General features: G+C 61.5%; 1 protein-coding gene across 1 annotated transcript in view; it reads left to right on the top strand.

Moving 5' to 3' along the window:
• Positions 1 to 22,521, top strand: part of PTPRU (protein tyrosine phosphatase receptor type U) — a 79,595-nt gene that overhangs the window by 24,586 nt on the left and 32,488 nt on the right. Inside the window, exons 3-15 of the mRNA XM_075522304.1 lie at positions 2,134 to 2,405; positions 2,510 to 2,591; positions 3,288 to 3,403; positions 3,637 to 3,811; positions 4,470 to 4,763; positions 7,854 to 8,162; positions 11,963 to 12,072; positions 12,484 to 12,685; positions 13,583 to 13,685; positions 13,816 to 14,089; positions 15,802 to 15,838; positions 16,354 to 16,492; positions 20,442 to 20,599. Coding sequence (XP_075378419.1) covers positions 2,134 to 2,405; positions 2,510 to 2,591; positions 3,288 to 3,403; positions 3,637 to 3,811; positions 4,470 to 4,763; positions 7,854 to 8,162; positions 11,963 to 12,072; positions 12,484 to 12,685; positions 13,583 to 13,685; positions 13,816 to 14,089; positions 15,802 to 15,838; positions 16,354 to 16,492; positions 20,442 to 20,599 — 2,271 coding nt within the window. The remainder of the gene's footprint in view (positions 1 to 2,133; positions 2,406 to 2,509; positions 2,592 to 3,287; positions 3,404 to 3,636; positions 3,812 to 4,469; positions 4,764 to 7,853; positions 8,163 to 11,962; positions 12,073 to 12,483; positions 12,686 to 13,582; positions 13,686 to 13,815; positions 14,090 to 15,801; positions 15,839 to 16,353; positions 16,493 to 20,441; positions 20,600 to 22,521) is intronic.

Raw genomic sequence — 22,521 nt, forward strand, 5'->3', positions numbered from 1 at the left:
GTGTGTGACCCCCAGCCCCCTCGGCGAGGAGCTGCCTGCCCAGGACCTTGGCCCTGCCAGGGGCTGCTCCGGTGCAGGGTGCAGCACCCCAGCGCAGGAACAGGTACCCCGCTTCTCCTGCGTTGAAGAACCCCAACCCGTACCCTGGATTTGAAACTGGGACCAGTCGTTTACGGGGGGAGGAGGATAGAATTAGCACAAAAGCGAGCGGCGGGAGCCTGGTTTCTCCGATGCAGCAACGCTGGGAAGAAAATTAAGGGGGGGGAAAATAGCGCTTGGGGGAAACCCTGCCGGATGAGGGATGCGCCGGGGGATTGCCACCCGTTCGTGGTCCCGGCTGACCCTAATGGACGTTCTCCGTCTTTAAAATTAAACCACTGACAAGTTATTTTAAGTCTCTTTATTTTGGTCCTCTGGCTTTTTGTTTTTAAAGGGAGGGGAGGAGGAAGGGTCTGCGTTCGTTAATGAGAGCCTGGAAGATTGAGGGGTTGGAGGTGGCTTTTGGAAGATGTCACCTGGCGCGGGGCGGCCTTCGCTCTCCGTGCCGCCGCTGTTAGCGCAGAAATAATTTGGCCGGAGGAAAGGAGGGGGGAGGAAAAAAAAAAAAAAAAGAGAAGGAATGTGGACATAGTGCCTTCCCGTCTGTCTGTGAAATGCGGCTGTGTCGACTATGAGAAAATAAATTGTTACCTTTTTATTTCACCCTGAATATCTACCCGGAGGGGCCAGGAGCGCCGGGCGGCTGCGCGCATTGGCGACGCGGTGAAAATTGGGCTTTTTGGTGATTTCTTTCCCCTGTCCCAGTTTCCATCGCTGCAGGACGCGCTGCACTGCGGTGCCGTGCCAGCGCTGCCTCTCCCCGGCTGAGGCCGTGACCCCTGGGTGTTTCGGGGTCCCCCCCAGGCATTTCGGGGTCACCCCGGGCGCAGGTCCCAAGCACCGTGGGGGTGGATGGGTGCCCCCCAAGATCCCCCGCTGCCTTTGTTTGTTTTTTCTTGGTGCCCGCTCGCTGGAAGGCGATGGGAGGAGAGCGCGTGAATTCATTTAAATTAACTGGTGGTGAAAGCTATTAATAATTAAGCGCCTACTGTCAGGAAAACAATGGTAGACTTGAATAAATGGCCCGGCTTTGTTACTTACAGCTTCTGCCATTATTAAAGTGGAAGGGATATTAATAATCCCCTCGCCTTTGGTTTTGGGGAGGGTTTGGTAGGGCGGCTTCCCCTCCGCCCCGTGTCCTGGCCCCACGGCCGTGCTGGATGGCTCCGGGAGCTGCCGTGAAGAGCTGGGACGCCTGCATCCCCCCCCTGCCTCCGGACCGCCTGGGATGGAGCACGCGGGGCAGGGAAGGATGCTGCCTTTGGCATCCCCTTTGGGATTTCCACCCTGCCTGCCCCATAGGTACGGCTTTGGGGTTGCACTGGGGCAAGCGCCGGGACTCCTGGTTTTATTGCTGGTGATTCGGGGTGATGGGAGGTGGGCTACCAGCGGCTGCTGGTGGTGGGGCAGGTGGGGAGCCGGGTCTGGGGCCGGCATCCCGGAGAGCCACAGTGCCGGAATCCCGGAGAGCTGCGGTGCAGCCGCTCGTTACGCCGACGAGCGCTTTTTTTTCCCCCCTGCGAGCGCCTGCTGAGCACGGTTTAAACTCGGCGACAACTGCGTGGTAAATGATCCGAGGCGGTGGGAATGGAAATTAAGCGGCTGGGGCCCAGCTGGGGAGGGCAGTATTGACGCAGCCAAAGCTGCGAGCGTTAAAGGAAAGCAGGCGGAGGGGCTCGGGTGGCATCGAAGCCGTTACCGACCCTGGTGTCCTGGGGGACCGCGGCTGCGAGCAGCTTATCCTGGAGGCAGAGGGTCTGATCCTTCCCTCCTCGTCCAGCGGCCAGGTCCTATTTCAGTGTCCTGCTGCTGCCCCAACGGGCACCTGAGGCTGGCCCCGTCCCTGGTCCCTGGCTCCTGTCCCGCACGTCCCTGCGGGCTGGCACGGACCCGTACCCGAGCATCGCTGCCAGGTCGCGTGCATCTTTGCAATCTTGCATCCTCCGCCTTCTCCATCCCTGCCGGCAAAAGCTCAGGAGATGTGGAACGGGGGGGATTACTCCACGCTCTCCCCCCTTCTCCCTCCCGCCACAGGCTCCTACCTGATGGTGAACTCCTCGCAGCACGCCCCGGGCCAGAAAGCTCACCTGCTCTTCCAGGCGCTGAGCGAGAATGACACCCACTGCCTCCAGTTCAGCTACTTCATGTACAGCCGGGACGGCCACAGCCCCGGCACCCTCAGCGCCTACGTCCGGGTGACGGGGGGCCCGGTGGGCAGCGCTGTCTGGAACGCCTCCGGCTCCCACGGCCACCAGTGGCACCAGGCGGAGTTGGCCGTCAGCTTGTTCTGGCCCAGCGAGTACCAGGTGAGCCCCAGTGGACCCCCCCCCCCCCCCTTGCGTGACCTGGACCCCCCCTTGCGTGACCCAGACCCCCTGGCAACGGGTGACCCCTCTGTTTGGTGCCGCAGGTCCTCTTCGAGGCGGTGGTCTCCAGCGAGCGCCGAGGCTATCTGGGCTTGGATGATATTTTGCTCTTGAATTATCCGTGCTGTGAGTGTCACGGGGTGGGACCCGGGGGTGGGGGACCCCGAAGGGCAGCGGGGCGGTGGGTGCTGCTGAGCTGGGCTGGGCAGCAGGGTTTGGAGCTGGTGCCCGTTGGGTTGGTGCTGGGGAGAGGGGATCGACTAATGCCAGGGTGCAGCCTGGTGGCACCTGGGTGTCCTGTTGTCACCCGGGCTGGTGGAGCTCCATCTCCCGGGTACCTCTGGGGCTCCTTTTTCCATCTCCATCACTGAGCTTTTATAAAACCTCAGGGAAGCGCGGACTGAAAACGTGGCCCGAGCATCCCCGTCGAAAGGGGCCACTCGGGCCGGTGGGGACCTGAAATCCTAGGCTGTCCCGACACGTTGGCTGTTGGGGTTCACCCCCCGTTTCTTCCAGGCTGGGGCAGGAGACCTGCCCCCCGCTATCAGCCCCACAGCCTGCGTCCGGCAACAGCACTGCGGGATGCTAGAGGGGAAGGCTGCATCCCTCCCTGGGCGCGCCGGCTGGTTGTACGGGGACGGGAACAAATTCCTGACTCCGAGCTGGGCTGTGAGGACGGGGATCAAGCCCGTCCGGAGCTCGGCTCCCGCCCTGGCATCCTGGGTGGGTTTTTGGGCTGCGGTGGGATTTTTGCAGCAACGCTGCCGCGGGTCCCCTCGGAACTTGGCTGCTTTGTCACCTCTCGCTTGCGTCCCTCGGCAGCGAAAGCGCCTCATTTCTCCCGCCTGGGCGACGTGGAGGTCAACGCGGGGCAGAATGCCACCTTCCAGTGCGTGGCCGCCGGCAAGGCTGCCGAGGCCGAGCGCTTCCTCATGCAGGTGAGCAAGGGCCGCGGTGAAACCGGCATCTCCACCGTCAACCCCGTGCATCGCTTCTGCCCCGCTTCCGTGCCTCCCCTTTGGGAGAAGACGCTGCTGGGCAGGGGGGAAAAGGGTAATCCCCCCCCCCCCGCCCCGCTGCTTTTAAGCAGATGTCACTTGGGGACGCGTTTGGTGGCTCTGGATGTCACGCCGTGCCTCCTGGTAACGTCTTGTCTCTCCCCGTGGGGCAGAGGCAGAGCGGCGAGGTGGTCCCCGCTGCCTCCGTGAAGCACATCAGCCACCGGCGCTTCCTGGCCACCTTCCAGCTGGACGAGGTGTCCAAGGAGGAGCAGGACCTGTACCGCTGCGTCACCCAGTCCAGCCGCGGCTCGGGCGTCTCCAACTTCGCCGAGCTCATTGTGAAAGGTGAGCGATTTGCTGTTGCCCGCTGGGTTTCTGGGTCACGGACGGGCTATTTCTGCTCCGCTGTTTGCGGAGGAAGAGGAAGGTGGGATGCTCGGGGCGGTGGGATTGCAGTTTCTCACTGGGAATGAGTCGCTACGCACGGATGGTTCAACATAAAACCAGGAAAATACCTTTCCTGGTGGCCTTAGATCACTTATTTTTGATTGCAGTAGGTGGGAATTAATTAATTATGGTGAAACTGTGCAGCACCACGCTGGGCAGTGTATCTTATAAAGATAATTATCTTATAAAGATAATTAAGGTTTGATCAGATGAAACCCTATTGCAGCTGTTAAAGCCTCGCTAAGAGCGGTGACGGGCATATGCACGGGCTGAAGTTTGAAATCTGGATGGTGCCCTCCCATACTTCGGTGTCAGTCCCCGCGTCCTCTGGGTGGGGGATCCGAGTTTGTCCCGTGCCCTGCAGTCCGAAGGTGATGGGTTTGTTTGGGAAGAGACGTTGTGAATGTCTTGACCGTAGCTAGTAAAAAAAAAAGAAAAAAAAATAGTGGTGCCTGTGGTTGTGCCAGTGTCGGGCCGGCTCCCGGGCTGGGGATGCTGTGGAGCTGCTTCTGGAGGGGGATGATGCTCCACCTGCCCCTTCTCCGCTCTCTTCCAGAGCCCCCCACACCCATCGCGCCCCCCCAGCTGCTCCGGGCCGGCTCCACCTACCTCATCATCCAGCTCAACACCAACTCCATCATCGGCGACGGCCCCATCGTGCGCAAGGAGATCGAGTACCGCATGACCTCGGGGCCTTGGTCGGAGGTCCACGCCGTCAACATGCAGACCTACAAGCTCTGGCACCTGGATCCGGACACGGAGTACGAGATCAGCGTCCTGCTCACCCGGCCCGGCGAGGGGGGCACTGGCAAACCGGGGCCGCCCCTCATCAGCCGCACCAAGTGTGCAGGTGGGTCCCACGCCGCATCCCGCCCACCCCGGGTGGCCTTGGGCAAAGGTCCCCTGCCATCCCGGGCGGCCTTGGGCGAGGTGACCACCCGGAGCCCTGGGCAGGGAGCGCGGCTGGGGCCGGATGGGTGCCGAGGGCGTTTGCCGCTGCGGTCCGGGAGCTTGAAGCGTGAAGCTCCCCTGACGGACCCGCCTTTGACTGACTTTGGAGCGGCTGTGCGCAGCGTCTCGGGAGGGACCGCTAGTTCAACCACGTTGTGACCGTGGCCGGAGGGCAGCGGGGGTATGGGCGAGGCCGGATCTTGAGCCAACGCAAGCAGCCTGTGCAGAGGGGCCGAATATCAGCCTGAAACAGGCTGACTGTCAGCCTGACTATCAGCCTGAAACAGCCTGAAAAGGCCCTGATGGACGGTGGGTGTTTGCTGACCAGAGTCGACGGCAGCCCGGTGCGAGCTCGGCGCAGGAAGGCACGGCAGCGGGATGCCCAGGGTTAGCAGCTGCCACGCGGCCGGTTTCCATCCCTGGAGCCGGGCAAACGCCGGCAGGAGACGGCTGCTCCCCCTCCGCCGGGGCTGCAGGCTCAGGGCCGGACCCGGCTCAGGGCATCCCCAAATCCCAGGACCGCTGTCCCCGAGGCCGAGCCCCTTGGCTGTCCTAGCGAGGTTCCCATCTCCTTCCTTCCTCGGAGGGAGCTGTAGGTTATTGTCCGGTGCCTGGTTTTGAGCGGTCGGTGCCTCTAAAAATATTTCTTCTAAAACTACGTTAATCCTACGCCACTCCGGAGGGGTGGCAGCTTTGGCGGGGGGGGTCGGCTGCCTTCCCGTGCGCCGCGATGACCTGGGGGTAATTCCGGGCAGCCCCATCCCTGCTGAAGCCTCCTTGGGGTGTCCCCAGGGGAGGTGGGAGCTGGGCTTTCTCTCTGCCAAAATGCCCTAACAGAGCCCATGCTGCAACCGTGCTGCCGGTCTGGGGGGTGACGGGGGGGACGACTTCTCCGGTGCCGTGGGGCCGCGGGGGAGCCTGTTGCCCTCAGGAAAATCTGACCCCGCGTCCCTATGGGGGGCGACCCGGGTTGGGGGACGTCCCTGTCCCCGGCTGCGGCAGAGCTGGGACTGGGGGCTGGCGGTGGGGTTTCAGATGCTCCACGGCAGCTGCCTTCCTGATGCCGGCGTTTAATTGCTGGTGATTGAGCAAAGTCGAAGGCAGCGAGAGGGCACGATAGAGGCACGGGATTGTCGCGCCGTGTTCGCCCCGAGACCCGCGCCGCCGTGGTGCTGAGCTGGGACCCTGCACAAAAAAAAAAAAAACCCAACCCAACAGAAGTGGAGGTCCATGCTGCTGAGCCGGGAGCGAGCCGGGAGCATCGCCCCGCAGACGGGGACCGGCGGGCGCATCCTCCTTAGACGTGGCAGGAGCGGAGCAGGACACGGCCGCGTCCCCAGGGCTGCGGGGTCCCCCGTGGCTTTGGCTGCGGGGAGCCCGCGCGCGGGGTCAGCTTCGGAGACGGGCGCGCTCAGGTGCGCGAGGAGAGCGGCCGATGCGGGCGCAGGGGCGGAGGGGGAGATGCAAACCCCGACCCGGGCATCGTGGCGAGGAGCTGCCGCCAGCTTTTCATCCCAGATTCGTTTTCAGAGGCGCCGTGAGAAAGCCCAGATTTCCGTATCACCTTGAAGCCGATGACAGGCACTGTTTGACGCTCTCGGCACCCCAAATTTAATATCCTATGGTTGCCACCTTTAGGCTTCCCCGGCTCTTCCCACGTGCTACAATGATGTATTTTTCTCCCCGGCTTCCCCCGGGTCACGATGGTGACGCAGCCGCCCTTCCTCCACCCGAAAGGCGGCTGCGGTGGGATCCTCCGCGTCCTCCGAGCCTCGTCTGCCCGGCGCTGCGTCTCCCGTGCTTTGCAGGATCTGGCCCAGGAGGGGACCCTGGAAAAAGCCGCTGGGTAGATGCGTCCTGCAGCTCCTGGGTCAAGGGGGGATTCCCCACACGGCCACGTGCCACCGGCCGTCAGCGGCCCCGGGTGCCGTACTGCTGGCTGCCCCCGCAGCGTTTAAATACACTGGAATAAAAAGGAGGGGGGAAGGTTGAAGCCTGGCACCGCGCGGTGCTGCCCGGGGAGGTGGGGGGGGGCTCTGGAGGCCTCGGGGAGAGGAGGGGGGAGAGGTCCCTGTGCCCTTGGCCACCTAACGGGAGTGATGCCGGTGGGCGCTGGGGCTGAGGTTTGGTGTTTTTTGGTAGAGCCGGGCGTGGCAATGGGTTTAAGGCTGGGGTCCCCGTGGCGTGGGGCTGCGTGCCTATTGCTGTGCTTGCTCCCCCCAAAACCAGCTGAGGTTTTGCACGGTCCTGCGAGGGCATCGGGACCTGCAGGAGCAGCCGCTGAGGCTGCAAAAGCCTCTTGCAACCCTGAGCTGCCCGAATTCCTCCGCAGTGCAAATCCCAGGGGAATCGCCTGGGGGATCAGGTCTGGGAGGGGGTGGACAAAGACCCTCCTTCGCTCTCGGTGCCCTTCCCACCACCCTTGGGTATGGAAAGAAGTTTACTGCCGTTAACCCAAACCGCCCGTGTGCGTGTGCTGTTGGCAAAGGAGCTTGGCTCCTCATTAAATCCAACTTCTCCTGTTCGCACCGATTAGAGCTAATTAAACTCCTTCCCATCCACGGCGCTCAGTCTCTGTCCTTTTGAGAGCCTGACGTGGGCTCGATGAAAACGTGAGGGCTCCCATCGCGCAGGCACGTTTATTTGGTTATTTGGGGCCTCTCGTGGCACGGATGCTCCCGGTGCCCGCCGTGGCTCTGCGCCGGCCCGGGGCTGGCACCCGGCTTCATCTCCGTAGGTGAACGGAGCCTATGGGGGCTGCTGGCCCTGCAGTGTTGGTGGCTTCGAGACCCAGTGACGTCCCCAGCCCTGTCTGCATGGCAGCAGCATCCTGTGCCGGGGCCGGTCCTGGTTTTGGGGTCAGGGTTGCTCTCCACACCCACCCTTCTTGTTCCTATGCTGTAAAAGGGCTTTCCCTGATAATACACATAAACCCGCGAGATGTTTTGCTTCATCGCTCATCTCTCCCCATCTCTCTTCCCCCCCGCAGAGCCCATGCGGGCCCCCAAAGGCCTGGCTTTCTCCGAAATCCAGTCCAGGCAGCTGACGTTGCAGTGGGAGCCGCTGGGTTACAACCTGACCCGCTGTCACACCTACACCGTCTCGCTCTGCTACCGCTATTTCGTGGGCGCCGGCCACAACCAAACCTTCCGGGAGTGCGTGAAGATGGAGCGTAACGCCAACCGCTACACCATCAAAAACCTGCTGCCCTACAAGAACATCCACGTCAAGCTCATCCTCTCCAACCCCGAGGGCCGCAAGGAGGGCAAGGAGGTGATATTCCAGACAGACGAGGACGGTGAGTCTGCCCGGGGGTTGCACCGTCCCCAAAAATGCGACTCCGTGGCTGGTGAGCTGCCGGGGCGTGGCACGGCGCGCATCTGTGGCCCTTGGCCGGGGGCACGACGGGAACATCTCCTGCGGCCGTCGCGCTTACGGGGAGGTGAAAAGGCTGCTGCGGCCGCAGGGCTGTGCAAGGGGAGGTGAGAGAAAGGGGCAAGGACGGTGGCCGGGGAAGGGAAGCGCTGGCAGCGGCCTGGGGGGACGAGGGGACCGGGTGGGGATGGGGCAGCACCGGTTGCTCTGGCGGAGGAACGTCCTACGTTGCTGCAGAGATGCTGCCCCGGTCCCTCGAGCGGAGCGTTCTAGCCGTGCCCGGTCCGGTGAAGGACGCAACAGTTGGCCGATGCCCGGCTCGTCCCAGCACGAGTCGTCCTCGCTCACCCCTTAGTGTGGAACCAAAGCCTAGCAGCAATAACCATAACAATTCAAACAATCGGTGCTTTGCGCTTAGGTAACGCCTTTCATCTGCTCAGTCGCTGATTAATTTGGCGTTGTTATGTTTTGGGAGGGTGCTGTTCACCGGAGCCCGGCCCAGCTTTGCTTGGCTTCCCCAATGTTCTCCCCCGGTTAAGTTTGCTCTCGGGCGGGTTCGGGTTGTGCAGGCGAGCTCTGCGGATGAGTGTGCGCTGGGAAGGGCTGCCTGGCCCCCGTTATTCGCCAGCAGCGTTGCTCCTGAACAGCCGAGCTGTTTCTCTTCTCCCCGTCCTGGCTGTGCCCCGGGGTTGGGTCCCCGCTGCCGGCACCCGAGCGGGGCTGACGTCCTCGCTGCAGGCTCCAGCGTTGCTCCAGGACTCCGGGGTTTGGGATCTCTTGCTCCTGCCCGGCCCTTCCCCGGGGATGTCCTGGAGCTGGGGCCACCGGAGAGGTCTCCCAGGTCCGGCTTAACCCAGCACCACGGACCCCGGCTGCGGCCCTCCGTCAGCTCGGGGTGTTTTGGGCTCTGGAGATGGGGCAAACGTGGCGGGAGGTACAGGGCAGAGCCAGCTCCGCGTCTCCGGTGCCACCCATCAGCAGCGGGCCACATCCAGGGCCGGCAGCTCCCGCTGACGGCTCCTTCCACTCGTCGCATCCCCTTCGCCGCCCCGTCGGCGTCTCCTCCGCGCCGAGCCGACTCGGCCGCCTTCGAGGACACCTGGGCTCTGACCGCTGGTCCTGCAGCCGGGGGGGGCGAGGGGGTCTCACCCCGGTCCGTGGAGGGCAGCAGCGGCTGGGGCTGGCGTGGGGCGCAAGGAGCCGCTGTGCCCGGCGTGGGTGCTGGGTGCTGAGCGTGGCTGGAGCATCCCTGTCCCTCACAGAGTCACCGGCGCTTACAGTTAAGCAAGAACGTCATTAATCTCCGATTACGAAGAACTTCTTAGCATCGAGAATCAGCGATTAAGGTGGAAGAATTGATAATTGCAAAGGATCTGGCTGGCTGCAGACCCCCTGGACGGCCCCCGAGGAGGAGCCGGCCACGAAATCCCCCTGCGAGGGACTCGCCTCGATTTGGGACCCGCCGAAAGGCGCAGCTTTTGCGTGCGCGTCGCTCATCGCTCCCCTCTCCCAGGCTGGAAGGCAAAACCTGCAGAGCTGGAGCGGAGCCGGCAGCGTCTCCGGGTCCTGTTTTCATCTCTAAAGCCTAAATTGGGCACCCTTCTCTGTGCCCACCCTGTATCCCCAACCTGAGCCTGCCCGGCCGGGGGCACCCAGCTTCACGCTCCTGATGGTTTATTTTCCAGCTATAATTGCTTCAGCTGTTCTCGCTGTGCTGTGACTGCTCCAGCTGTTTTCTTACTGAATATTAATACAGGAGCTCCAGATGTTTTTTCGCTACACTGTAATCGCTCCAGCTGCTCTCCCCTATGCCTCGATCGGGGCACGGGAGCCTGCGGCTTCCCCCTTGGATTGAACTTGGGGCCGCGTATACGTTCGGTCTCGGGCGGGGTCGATCGGTGGACACCCACCTATGGATACATTGCAGATATTACCCGCGGGCTTGGCCCAGCGTCTCCCTGCCTGGGAGGGCGATGAGGATTTGAGCTCCCACAAACCCGGTGATGAGCAGCCGCCTGCGTAATTAAGCGAAGGTGGTGAAGGCTCGTTAATAATAGGACCCTTGATTGTGGTTTATTTTGGCAGCTTCGGTCGCAGCATCCCCTGATGCGGCGCTGGGGCTTGTCTCGGGGGGTGTGGGGGGGTCCCGGTGTGGGCTGCAAAGATGCGCACCCCCATCCCGAGTGGTAAACCCTGGTTTTGGGCTGGAAACCCCATTTCTGGGGCATTAAGAACTGGAGCAAACCAAGGGCGTTGTTCACAGCGTCCCTCTTGGACCCTGGGCAAAGTCCTGCTGGCTCCTGGGTCTGTGGGCAGGACACCGAGAGAAGAGAGTCACCCATCTATAGGTTGCCCGGCTGGTGTTTAAGTGCCCCGTATAGATCCAGGGGAGCTCGGGAAGGTCGGTGGCCTGCGGCTGGAGAGTTTGGGCTGTGTCTGCACGAAACGATGGGACTCAATCCCAGGTGCCCGGGGAAATATCATTGCATCGTGTGGGTGCTGCGGGCAGGCGTGCGCAGGGAGCCGGTTCTCTGCCTTGCGGGCAGGGCGTATGCAGTGCCAGCCAGAATAAATATATACGAGTGCATGAATCGATGTATATGATGTGTATGGATGGCAGAGGGGTATACACGCACCTGGGAGCCGTTGTGCGCCTCTGCCAGTCTCAACCTGGTGCACGCAAAAATGCGTGGTGCCTGTACCTATATATATATAAAAATATATAGGCTATGTATATATATTTATATATAAATATCTATAGAGGTACACACGTTCTTGCCCTAAAGGTTTCCGTAATTCTCTGCGAATTTAATAAGTGCCTTGTGTACATGTGTAGGACACGGCGCCCCTGATTAAATTAACTTGTAAATCAAGTGGAAATTGTGTATTTGCACGGTGGGAAGCGCACGGAAGGCAATCCCTCTCTCTCGGCCCCATAATTAGATCTGAACAAAAGCTGCAAAAAAGAAAAATAGAGGGGAAGAGCTGACGTCCCTCTGCAACGAGAGGGTGTGTGTTTCGGGTGTCTAAGCCCGCAGCGGCGGATGCTGCTGGTGAATCGTGGTCTTTGCCGGGCCATCGCCTCTCCTGTCCTCCTCGCTGACCCCCTCGAGTCAAGAAATCCATGGTAAAGAAGCGAATATTGATCCCAGTGCCGTCGATCGCTCTTATCGTTTGCGGTTATTATTGTTGGTGGTGTTAATTAGAGGGGAAGGCTGGGGCTTGTCAAGCCCATCTGCAGATGAGGATGTTATTGCTCGCCGGTGCGAGCGCCGGCAACGTCTCCCGAGGATTCTGGTGGCTTTGGGGGGGGATTTGGGTTGTATGGGAAAAGGGAGGTTTTTTTTTTTTTTCTTTCCTTGCACTGGTGAACGCGGGCGAGCTCTGACGGTGACGGCGCGCGGGGGGCTTGCTGCTGTGCCGGTGGAAGCTGGGCGCGATGCCAGAAACGGTACCTGCAGGGTTTGTGCCGTGGCGTGGGGACCCCCCCGCCCCGTGTCACCGCGTCACCAGTGAGCTCGGGCGCACGGCGAGAGCATCGTTGCCCTGGGGAGCCACCAGCCCCGTCTGGTGGCACGTGCCGGAGCTGGGTGACGTGGCAGAGGGGACGCGGTGGCTCGGTCACGGGGGAGAGCTGCTGCAGCCGCATGGAGGGGTTTCCCAGAGGATTTCTCCTTCTCTGGTTTCTTGCTGCGTCCGAGCACGTCCCCTTTCCTTCCCCAGTGCCCGGCGGCATCGCCTCAGAGTCCCTCACCTTCACCCCGCTGGAGGACATGATATTTCTGAAGTGGGAGGAACCGGTGGAGCCCAACGGCCTCATCACGCAGTACGAGGTACGACCCGGGCAGCTGGGGGACCCACGGGGACCCACGGGGATACAGGGGGGACGTAGTGGGAGCAATCGGGGGCTACTGCTGCTTTCAGTTGCGGGGATTAAGGGTGGCTGCAGCTTACTGCTGGCCCCGAGCCCTTCGTTTGGAGCACGGATCCAGCCTGCATTCATCCTCCTGCTAGCAGGGTCTGTCCCTGCTGGAGAGTCCTGCTTTCAGGGTCACTGTATGATCCAGCAACGGCTTTTCCCATGAACCTCTGCTTTTGATTTACCCCAAAAAGCGTCTGCCTTCCGGGCTGCCCCTATGACCGTCCCCTCCTCTGAATTCATCCCTTTAACCCCCCCTCCGCCAGGATCCGGGGTCTCTCCCCGCTCCCGTGGCTGCTGCTGATGCTCTGCCCTGTCCCTGCAGATCAGCTACCAGAGCATCGAGTCCTCCGACCCGGCGGTCAACGTGCCCGGCCCGCGGCGCACCGTCTCCAAATTACGCAACGAGACCTACCACGTCTTCTCCAACCTCCACCCCGGCACCACCTACCTCTTCTCGGTCCGGGCCCGCACCGGCAAGGGCTTTGGCCAGACGGCGCTCACCGAGATCACCACCAACATCTCCGGTAGGTTCCCTTGGGCTCCACGCCTGGTGCTGGGGCTTCTCCTCCGCTCAGGTGTACGATGGCAGTGCTGGAGCCTCCGGTGCGCTCCCGTGGATTTTGGGGGCTGGCTGCTGCTATCAAAGGATGCTCGCGGTGGTGGCAGCCGTGCCGTGAGCCCCCCGGGCAGCCCCCCAGATCCATCAGCTGGGCTGAGCGTGGGGCTCTGGCTGGGGAGTCCGGCCAGCCCGGCGCACCGGTGCTGCCTGAGCTATCGGCGTACGAGCGAGGGATTAATTGGGCTTCACTGATAAGCCTTGGACTACTTGGGGCTGTTTGCTCGTGTCCACGGCGTCGCTATTGACCGCAGCAAATGGGCTGGGATGAGCCCTAATGGGGGCACCGAAATTGCAGAGCGGCGTGAGCTGGACCCCAGCAGCTGCTAACGATGGCTTGGGGACCACGGGGCTGTGCCGGGCACGAGGGGGATCCCCCACCTTAGTCTGGGGGTGCTGCTGGGCTGGCCTGGGCGTGCTTCTGCCCTGGGTGGGATGCTTGTGCTGTGACGGCGATTCGGAGTGGGGCCGTCCCTGGGGTTCATCTCCAGGCTGGAGCATTCGGGTCCTGCCGAGGTCGGATCCTGCTCCCATCTCCTCCCCTCTACCAGACCGGCATTGATAACCCCCCCACGCTCACACCCACAGGTTCTCTCCCAACCGCAACGTTTGCTTGAGACCTGGAGGAGGTCTTCTTTCTTTGTAATAATCCGCATCACGCCATTCGGTGATGCCTTGCCATGGGCAAGGCTGCTCGTGCCTCAGTTTCCCCCCTGAGCGGGGGGGGGGGGGGGGGGGGCAGCCCCGAGCGCATCCCTGGGGACCAGGACTCACCCCTGCCTGCTCTCCCCTGCTCCCTTTGCAGCTCCCACCTTCGACTACGGGGACATGCCGTCGCCGCTGAGCGAGTCGGAGAGCACCATCACGGTGCTGCTGCGGCCGGCGCAGGGCAGAGGGGCTCCCATCAGGTAGGTTGGGGCTGCACGAGGGCGAGACCGCCACAAACGGGGTGGCACGGCGTGGACGGCGGGGTCGAGCACCAAGGGACGGGCGGGACCGTCCTTTTCATGAAGCTAACCTGCGCCTGGCCCTCGCCAGCACCTACCAGGTCATCGTAGAAGAAGACCGGCCCAAGAAGCTCAAGCGGGAGCTGGGTGGGCAGGAGTGCTTCCCGGTGCCGCTCACCTTCGATGATGCCGTGTCCCGCGGCTCTGTCCACTACTTCGGGGCCGAGCTGCCCGCCAGCAGCCTCACCGAAGCCAAACCCTTCACCGTGGGGGACAACCAGACCTACAGCGGCTACTGGAACCCACCGCTGGAGCCCAAGAAGGCATATCTCATCTACTTCCAAGCCATGAGCAACCTCAAAGGGGTGAGTAGCCGTGGGACCCTGCTCCATCCGGTGGGGTGTCTGGGGTCCCAGATGGACCGGGCAGGAGCCCGCCTGGGGTCCGGGGGGGTCAGAAAAAATGGAACTTGTTTTAGATCCCCCTCCCTTGGGCCGCTCCCCTGGGCTCACCCCCAGTGTCCTGCCTGGGGGGAGCTGGTGCTCCGGGCCACCCTTATGGCACGTTGGGATCACGGATGGGTGTCCCCCTTCCTCCCGGCACCCCTGGGCTGTGCCCGTCCGCCTCCCGGTGCCAGCGCCGGGGGTGATGGAGCCCAGCCTCCGCCACCCACTGCGGTACCGGCCGGGACCCCAACCAGTGCCGGGGAGACCACCTCCCTGGGGCTAACCCCGGGGTGGAGGAGGACCATTTGGGCAGCAAGAGCGACGTGTGTGTTACTGGGACCCACTGCGGACACGGCGGATGCTGCAGAGCTCCTGGGAAGCTGCCGGGCTGCCCTCTCCCTGCCTGCTGCTGCCCGTTCTCTTGGCGAAGCTCTAGCAGCCCCGCTCCGGCAGCGGCCCCCTCATCCCCCCGGGCTGGTTTCCTCCAAGTCACCGGTGGGAGCACTGGGAGCTCCTGGGGACCCTTCTCGGCTTCACCTGCTCCAGCAGCTCCCGTCCCACCCGCGGGAGGACGAGCCGTGAAAGCGAAGCAGCAGGACCGCGGCAGCATCCTCGTCCTGCGCGGCTCCATCTTGCCGGAACGGTGCCGGTTTTTGAATCCTTTCCTCCGCTCCGGGATCGTTCACACCTCGCTGGGTTGTAATTAGAGAAGGGTCTGGGCTCTGGCCTGCTTGGGCACTGCTGGATAATAACTGGTGGCTGATGCTGTTTTATTGCCTTCCTGCTGGGAGGCAATGGATTTGTCCCGGCTGCCGTCAGACATTGCGAAAAAGCTGGATCCCGGCTTGGGTTTTTCGTGGTTTTTGTGCCAGATGGAGCAAGAAGCAGGAGAAAGAAGAGCCGGAGACCTGAGGGAGAGCGGTGCCGGAGCCGGCCCTGCCCCAGGCACGCTGCACGGGCAGGTCTTGGCGTCTCGATCCGAGGGCGGATGGAGCGGCGTTGCCAGCACTGCTGTCCTGAGGGGCTGGAGGATGCTCAGGGAAGAAGGCAGTCCTGCCAAAATGGTGCTTTTTATTTTGCAACAGAAGTTGGATATACGGAAAGATGGAATATTTTAGCTGAACCCATCCCTAAAAATGCAAATGCTAAAATTGTTGGAGACCTGAGCTGGAAGCCCTCACGGCAACCTTGGCAGCGCACGCAGAGCGCCGGGGCTGGGGCTTGAAAACTTTGGTTGATAAATAATCCCCGCGAAGCTCTGAACGAAGACCTGGGAGTGTTTTAGCTGCAGTCGGTGACGCGCTGGTGACCTGCGGCTCGGCTGGGTCTGCTGGGTCCCCCCTTTGATGGTCTTGAACTTTGCCGTCCTCTCTGTGCCAGGAGCGATGGCCTCGGCTAAACCTGGGGACGCTGGGGACAGAACCATTCAGCAGCATCCTTTGGTGTGTGCGTCCCCAGGAGCTCCTTTGGCTCAGCAGCGGGTGCTGCAGCACAAATCACTTGCAAACTCCCTCGATTTGGGGGTCAAAGCACCAACAGACCAGCTTTGCCTCTGCCCAGCCTCGCTCAGAGCGGGAGCGGAGCTGCTGCGATGCTCATCCGACCCTCACCTCCCTTTTTTTCCTCCGTAGGAAACCCGGCTGAACTGCGTCCGGATTGCCCGCAAAGGTGAGCCCTCCCTTTCCCCGCCGGCGTGATCCTGCCAAGGCTGCGGACCCAAACCTGCGGCTGCTCCGGGGGTCGGGGCCGTGCCAGCGCGTGTTGTTACCGGCGCTGGCAGCAGTCGGGGTGCGCGCGGTGGTTTATTACGGTCCCGTCCTGCGCTCTTGTTTCCCACTTTCTTTGGTATCCGGGTTTTCCCTTGGTTGAGTTTTTCCTCTTAATGCCGTTATCGCGGTGGGAGGCTGGAATCGGTGGTGCTGGATGCGGGGATGGATAAGCTTACGTCGGGCGTGACGAAAGGTGGCACAAAGGGAACGTCTCGCCCCACGGGAACCGAGAGAAGGACTCGCCCGCGGTCACGGCGTGGCACTGCAGAGCCCCGTAACGTCCCAGTGGAATAAAATGTGTTCAAGGAGCAATGCGCATCCCGTGGGACGAATCCCTGTGTTTTCCCATCTGATGTTGCCAACCCCCCCGGAGCTGAGCGTTGACCCCTCCTGCCTGTCCTTGTCCCCTGGCAGCTGCCTGCAAAGAGAGCAAGCGTCCCCTGGAGGTGTCGCAGCACTCGGAGGAGATGGGCCTGATCCTGGGGATCTGTGCCGGAGGGCTCATTGTCCTGATTATCCTCCTGGGAGCCATCATCGTTGTCGTTCGGAAAGGGTAAGGAGACCCGCTGTGGTGGCTGGTGCCTCCATCCATCCCCTCCTCCCAGCTCAGCCCTTCTCCACCACCCCAGCACTAACTGGGAGTTACTGGTGGTGGTTCTGCTGCGCTGGGCAGACTCCAAACCCTCCCTTGAGCTGTGCTTCCACGCGCTCGTGCGTCCCACCGGCCACGGTGCCCTCCTTGCTCTGTGACACTGGGCACGGCAGGAGGCACTGGGGTCCAAGGAGCAAAGTCCCGGCAATGTCCCTTCACCTTCGGGACTGTGCAGCTTCATTCCTCTGTCGTGTCGTCCGTCCGTTGCGTCGTTCCCCGCCCCCTGTATTTTTCAGCCTTTTACCTCTTTTTCTCCTTCTGGCTTCGTGCTGCTCTGTCGATTCTGCATCGATGGAAATGCTTCTGGCCAGGATCGGGCTCAGAGGGGCCCTGGGCCGGCGCCGAGCCCGGCTGGCCCTGTCCCACCAGCTCTCCCCTTGCTAACAGCAGCCAGGGGACCCTCGGGCATGCAGCCCTGTACCCCTCCAGCCCAAAATTACAAAAATCAGCTTGATCTGCACTGAGATATTGTCTCTGGGCTTCCCTACTGCCTTGGCCAGCCCGGGGCCGCATCCGTCCCCATGAGCGTTGCTGTCTGGGGTCCGTCCGTGCTGGTACCCTACCCCAGGGGTGGATTGATTAGGGATGGGGCCACATACGATTCCCTTGCATCGAGCCGGCGTTTCTGGAGACAGAGAGGAGGGGAAGGCATTGCACCTTTCCACTGTCGCCCCTCCGCCGTGCCCCCAAGACGGTGGGCGCAGAGCCCCGGGGGTGCTCGATTCTGGGGTGATGGCCAGAAAAAATCTCCAACCGCAGCTTTTGCCTGGAAAGCGGTGCGGTGTGTCCTGCTGAAATACCTGGGCAGACTCTGGCTCTCGTCCTGGGCTCCAGTTCCTTGGGAGCGCTGGGAGGAGCAGCATCCCCGCTTCCTCCAGGGCTGGGCAGGGCTGCCCGCAGCTGCCTGCCCCGGAGTGCGGGTGCTGGGACCGTCCTGCCTCCTCCTGGGCTTGCTGTAACGGGGAACCGCTGAGCTCCCAGTGAAATGTGGGCAATCCCTTGCTGAGAGCCTCCGGCTGGCTCTAAATGAGATGCTAAAATTTGGGTGCACGCTGGAGGGGAGGTTTTCCCAGGGGTGACGGTCCCTGGGGACCCCCAAACTGCTCTCCCACCCCTACGGAGGTCCCCGCTCTCTGGGGAGCCGAGCACGGCCAGCGCGGATGCGGCTGTGGCCATCACGGCAGGGTGGGAGGGAGGAGGGCAAGGGCTTTTCGGGACGCTCGTCCCCGGGAGCGCTGGGGATGCGGCTGCTGCTTTTCGCTCGGGCGCAGCGCCCTGGAAAGCGGCTTCTTACCTTGTGGGGCTCGAGGCGACGCCAAGCCGGGGGGGTCTCAAAGCAGGGAGACAGGGCAGCAATTAAACGCCTTCCCCACGCAGGGCTCGGGATGATGGGAGGAAAGTACATTAACAGCCGGGGGGGGAGAGAAAAATAGCAGGGCACAACCTCAGCCTGTGTAAATCTGCAGATCTCTTTATGGCTTCGTTCTCCCTTAAAGGTTTCTGGCTGATTTAGCTGGAAAGGCAAGGCTGTCGTAGCATCCCTGCACACTGCGAGGGGTGCAGGACTGCCTCGTGGCTCCCTGCCTGCTGTTGCTCTGGGATGAATCCCATGCGTACGGCATCGGATCCGTCCCTGCTGGAGCAAATGCCGGTGGAGCCGATGTGTTTTCAGGAGTGATGCTGTTGGGATGGCAGGTAGGAAGCCACGAGCGCAGCTGCCGCATTCCCGGTCCCGCGCTGCAGGGCGGGAGGAGGAGGAGGAGGAGCGGCTTTGCTTCAGCATCCCGGGGTGAACCTGTCGAAGGACAAACCAGAGCCACAAATCAAGACCCGGTGCCGAGGGCCCTGACTTTGGGGCTGTTGGGAAGCTGGGACGAGCCCATAAATCTCCTCTGGAGCATTTTGCCATCGGAAAAAACACTGAGATGGTGGAACGGAAACGCACCCCCGAATACACTCGCCCCTAATCAATGGTGCACTGGAAACACAATGTCCCGACCCCACCTGCCCCGCTGGCGTTGCCTGGCCCCTAACCGGCTCCCGGGGGGATGCCCTACATTTTGGACGTGTTTGCGGTTCAGTCTTAAAAATTGTGGAATAACCCCTCGGACAGGGGGGCTACGGACACCCCACCGCTGGCACGGGGAGCGTGGTCGCCCTGAGAGCCAGGGCTCTGCCATCGGGACGCCGGCTCCTGCCCGGAGTAAATAACCTATGGATGCGACAGGGGAGCCAGGTTTCTAAAGAAATGCATTTAATTTGCCGGCAGCCGAGTTGCCCCGTAACCCCCCTTCCCTACGCCGGAGAAAAGCTGCTTATGCAATTTCTGCTGTTCTTTTTGTTTACATGCTTGACAGGAGGAACTACTATTCTTATTCCTATTACCCGTAAGTAATTGTCATTCTCTCTCTCCTTCGCCCTTCCTCCCGGCCGCCCCCTTGCTCTGCTGCTCCAAGAAGTCCTTTCCTCTGCCGAGTACATTTTTAAGGGCCTCTTTGGCTCGGGGAAAATAATGCCGCCGAGCTGGTTAGAGACCGAAGGCAGGGTGAAGCGGAAGGGTCAGCAACTCCGGGTTGAATTCTGGATTTTTGGCAGCATGGTGCAGTGTCCCGGCCCCACCAAGACGCTGATGTGGGCTCGGATCTCCTGATCATCCTTCCCCTGGTTTAATCCCTGCTCTGGCTTCTTGGGAGCCTGATGCTGCCTGTCAGAAACAGTCAGGTTTTTTTCTTAAATGTCTCGAATTTGGGGTGTGAGGTTCTGTCCCAGTGAGAGCTCCTGGGCTTTCCCAGCATCTTCGTTAGGTGCTAACAGGGACCTTGCATGGGGGGGAAAAGCCTCCCTGGCGAGTGCTGAGCATGTGTGCAGTCAGGGGGTCCAGCCTGTCCCCTGGGGGGGTGGATTTGACCCCCCCAGCATGGTTTTAGAATCATAGAATGGTTTGGGTTGGAAGGGACCTTTCAAGGTCCTCTAGTCCACCCCCCCTGCCGTGAGCAGGGACATCTTCAACCAGATCAGGTTGCTCAGAGCCCCGTCCAGCCTGGCCTTGAATGTTGCCAGGGATGGGATCTACCACCTCTCGGGGCAACCTGCGCGGGTGTTTCACCACCCTCAACGTAAAAAATTTCTTTCTTATATCTAGTCTGAATCCACCCTCTTTTAGTTTAAAACCCTTCCCCCTTGTCCTATCGCTGCAGGCCCTATTCGAGAGTCTCTCCCCATCTCCCTCGTAAGACCCTTCAAGTATTGAAAGGCAGCGATAAGGTCTCCCCGGAGCCTGCTCTTCTCCAGGCTGAACAACCCCAACTCTCAGCCTTTCCTCACAGGAGAGGTGTTCCGGCCCTCTGGTCATTTTTGTGGCCCTCCTCTGGACCCGCTCCAGCAGGTCCATGTCTTTCTTCTACTTCTTGCACTTGTGCAGCGCAGCGGTGCACGTGGCGTGTTGGATGGTCCACGTTGCAGCGAGGTGGCGTGGGGTGATGGGTGGGTAATGCCTGGAGAAACGGGGCTGGAGGAGAGCTGGGGCTGCCCTGTGCAATGCCGGCTGGCCGAGGAGAGCCTTCGTTGTCCAAGGAGCGTTCCCAGTTGTTCCGGACGTGGAGCATTTTGGGGAGGGGACATTGAGGATGAGCAGCTGGAGTTGCCGCAGCCGGCGAGGGATGATCCACGTGGGCTGTGACCGGCTTGGGGCACCGGAATACCAAAGCGTGGTGACTGCTGGGGGAAATAATCCATCCTGCTCCCTGAAATAGTCCGAGCCCGGTAGCTTTGGGGGGATCTTACAGCACCGTCGGGTCAGCCCTGCTTGCACGTCCTTCTTCCCCCTCCTCACCTTTTCATGCCCCTGCAGAAAACCCGTCAACATGACCAAAGCGACCATTAACTACCGCCACGAGAAGACGCACATGATGAGTGCCATCGACAGGAGCTTCACCGACCAGAGCACGCTGCAGGAGGACGAGCGCTTGGGGCTCTCCTTCATGGACACCCACAACTACAGCAACCGAGGTAAGGACAGGGAACCGCAGCATCCCCCCCTGCTCCCATCCGGCCGCAGCAAGGGTCCCCGGTAATCCCTAAATATCCCAGAAACAGCTGAAAGATTTATCCAACGCTCAATAGCGCGTACGGCATCTATTTTAGCCTGATGCGTGTGGCGCGTTGCAGGCTTTTCCATGCCCTGTGTGAACCTCCGAGGGCATCGATCTGATCTGTGTCCGTAGTAGCTTTTGTTATCATCCAGGTTTTGCTGAAGGAAAAACACTTAGGGGTGGCTTGAGCCGGGTCTCTGCATCTCGACCTCTCGAAGCGGAGATCTGAGCTGGCGGCTGGGTGGGTTGAGGCCATTTGTGGGCTCAAACGCTGGCTGCAGCCCCCTGAAGCTGGGTGAACCCCAAGTCTTTGCCTCGCGCTGCGGCTGAAGGCTTTGCACCGGCCTTCACCCAGCGCACCCGCGTGGCTTTGCCCGGCGGCGTTCTGCGCAGCCCCGGGCTTTGGAGGGTTAAAGAGCCATCACGTTCACGTCAGAGGGAGACTGATAATTTAACACCCGCTGGAGTATGCGTCTCTGTGCTGATTTAGTTGTAAAATAACTCGTTGGATGCCCCAGTTTCAACCATATGCTAATAACATCTGTTACAGTAACTTCAAGATGCTGCTTACCCACAGCTCTTCTCCACCGGCTGCGGGATTAATACGCTTCCCACCATTGTCTCGCGGATAATAGAAGCCCAGAGGGCAAACTTTTCCTCCTCTTAGTGCATCTAGCTAGGTGTATTATTTTTTAGTTACTGTCCTCGCAACGCTCAAAGGCTGGTGGGTCTCTGAGGGGGCTGCGCTGGGGCTGCTGGTCCTCGGTTTCTTTTGGGAAGGGGGCTGAGGGGCCGGATCCTGCTCCCACCCGCTTGCTTGCTCTGCTGCTGGCTGCTCCTCGTCCCTCTGCTTGGTAGAGGGTGGAGGAGGAGATGTGAGGAGCTTGGGCTCTCTGCCACAGCTGGGGACGGCCTCCGCTGCGGCCACCCCCTGCCTCTAAGCATCGTTAATTAATGAAGGTAAATGAACGGGCTGCTCCAGGACCGGCTGGGGGCTGTTCCCCACCGTGCCTCAGTTTCCTTGCGTTTAAAATCACGAATAGTTCTCCTGGAAACGCGGGTGGGTCCTCAGCGTGTGGCTGTGTGGAGCTGTCGGCACCTTGCAAACGCCTGCAATTAATTTCTCATTAAACCCAGCGGGCGGTGTGCCCGTCAGCCGTGCCACGGGGCGCGGCGTGGCCCTCCCGCCCTGTCCTGTGGGTTCAGCCATGTGTTGGCAGCCTGCAAGGCAGATGTTTCTGGTTGCAGAGGCTGGAGCGTTGTCTCCTCGGGGGCTGTGATGCCTGATGGAGACCCTGCTCTGTGCACGTGCTGCACCCGCGCCGCACCCATGTTCCACCCGCACCGCACCCATGTTGCACCCACGCCGCACCCATGTTGCACCCACGCTGCACCCATGTTGCACCCACGCCGCACCCATGTTGCACCCGTGCCGCACCCATGTTGCACCCACGCTGCACCCATGTTGCACCCGCGCCGCACCCATGTTGCACCCGCGCCGCACCCATGTTGCACCCACGCTGCACCCACGTTGCACCCGCGCCGCACCCATGTTGCACCCACGCTGCACCCATGTTGCACCCACGCCGCACCCATGTTGCACCCGCGCCGCACCCACGTTGCACCCGCGCCGCACCCATGTTGCACCCACGCTGCACCCATGTTGCACCCGCGCCGCACCCACGTTGCACCCGCGCTGCACCCATGTTGCACCCGCGCCGCACCCACGTTGCACGGGCAGCCAGGAGGTGCAGGCAGGGGGCGAGGGGCTGCTCCTTGCATTCAAGCAGACCAAAAAATAAAAGCCTGGGCGCTTTGCGAGCGAGGTGGCAAGGGCGG

This window comes from Mycteria americana, chromosome 21 (genome assembly GCF_035582795.1).
Source record: "Mycteria americana isolate JAX WOST 10 ecotype Jacksonville Zoo and Gardens chromosome 21, USCA_MyAme_1.0, whole genome shotgun sequence".
Classification (NCBI taxonomy): Eukaryota; Metazoa; Chordata; class Aves; order Ciconiiformes; family Ciconiidae; genus Mycteria; species Mycteria americana.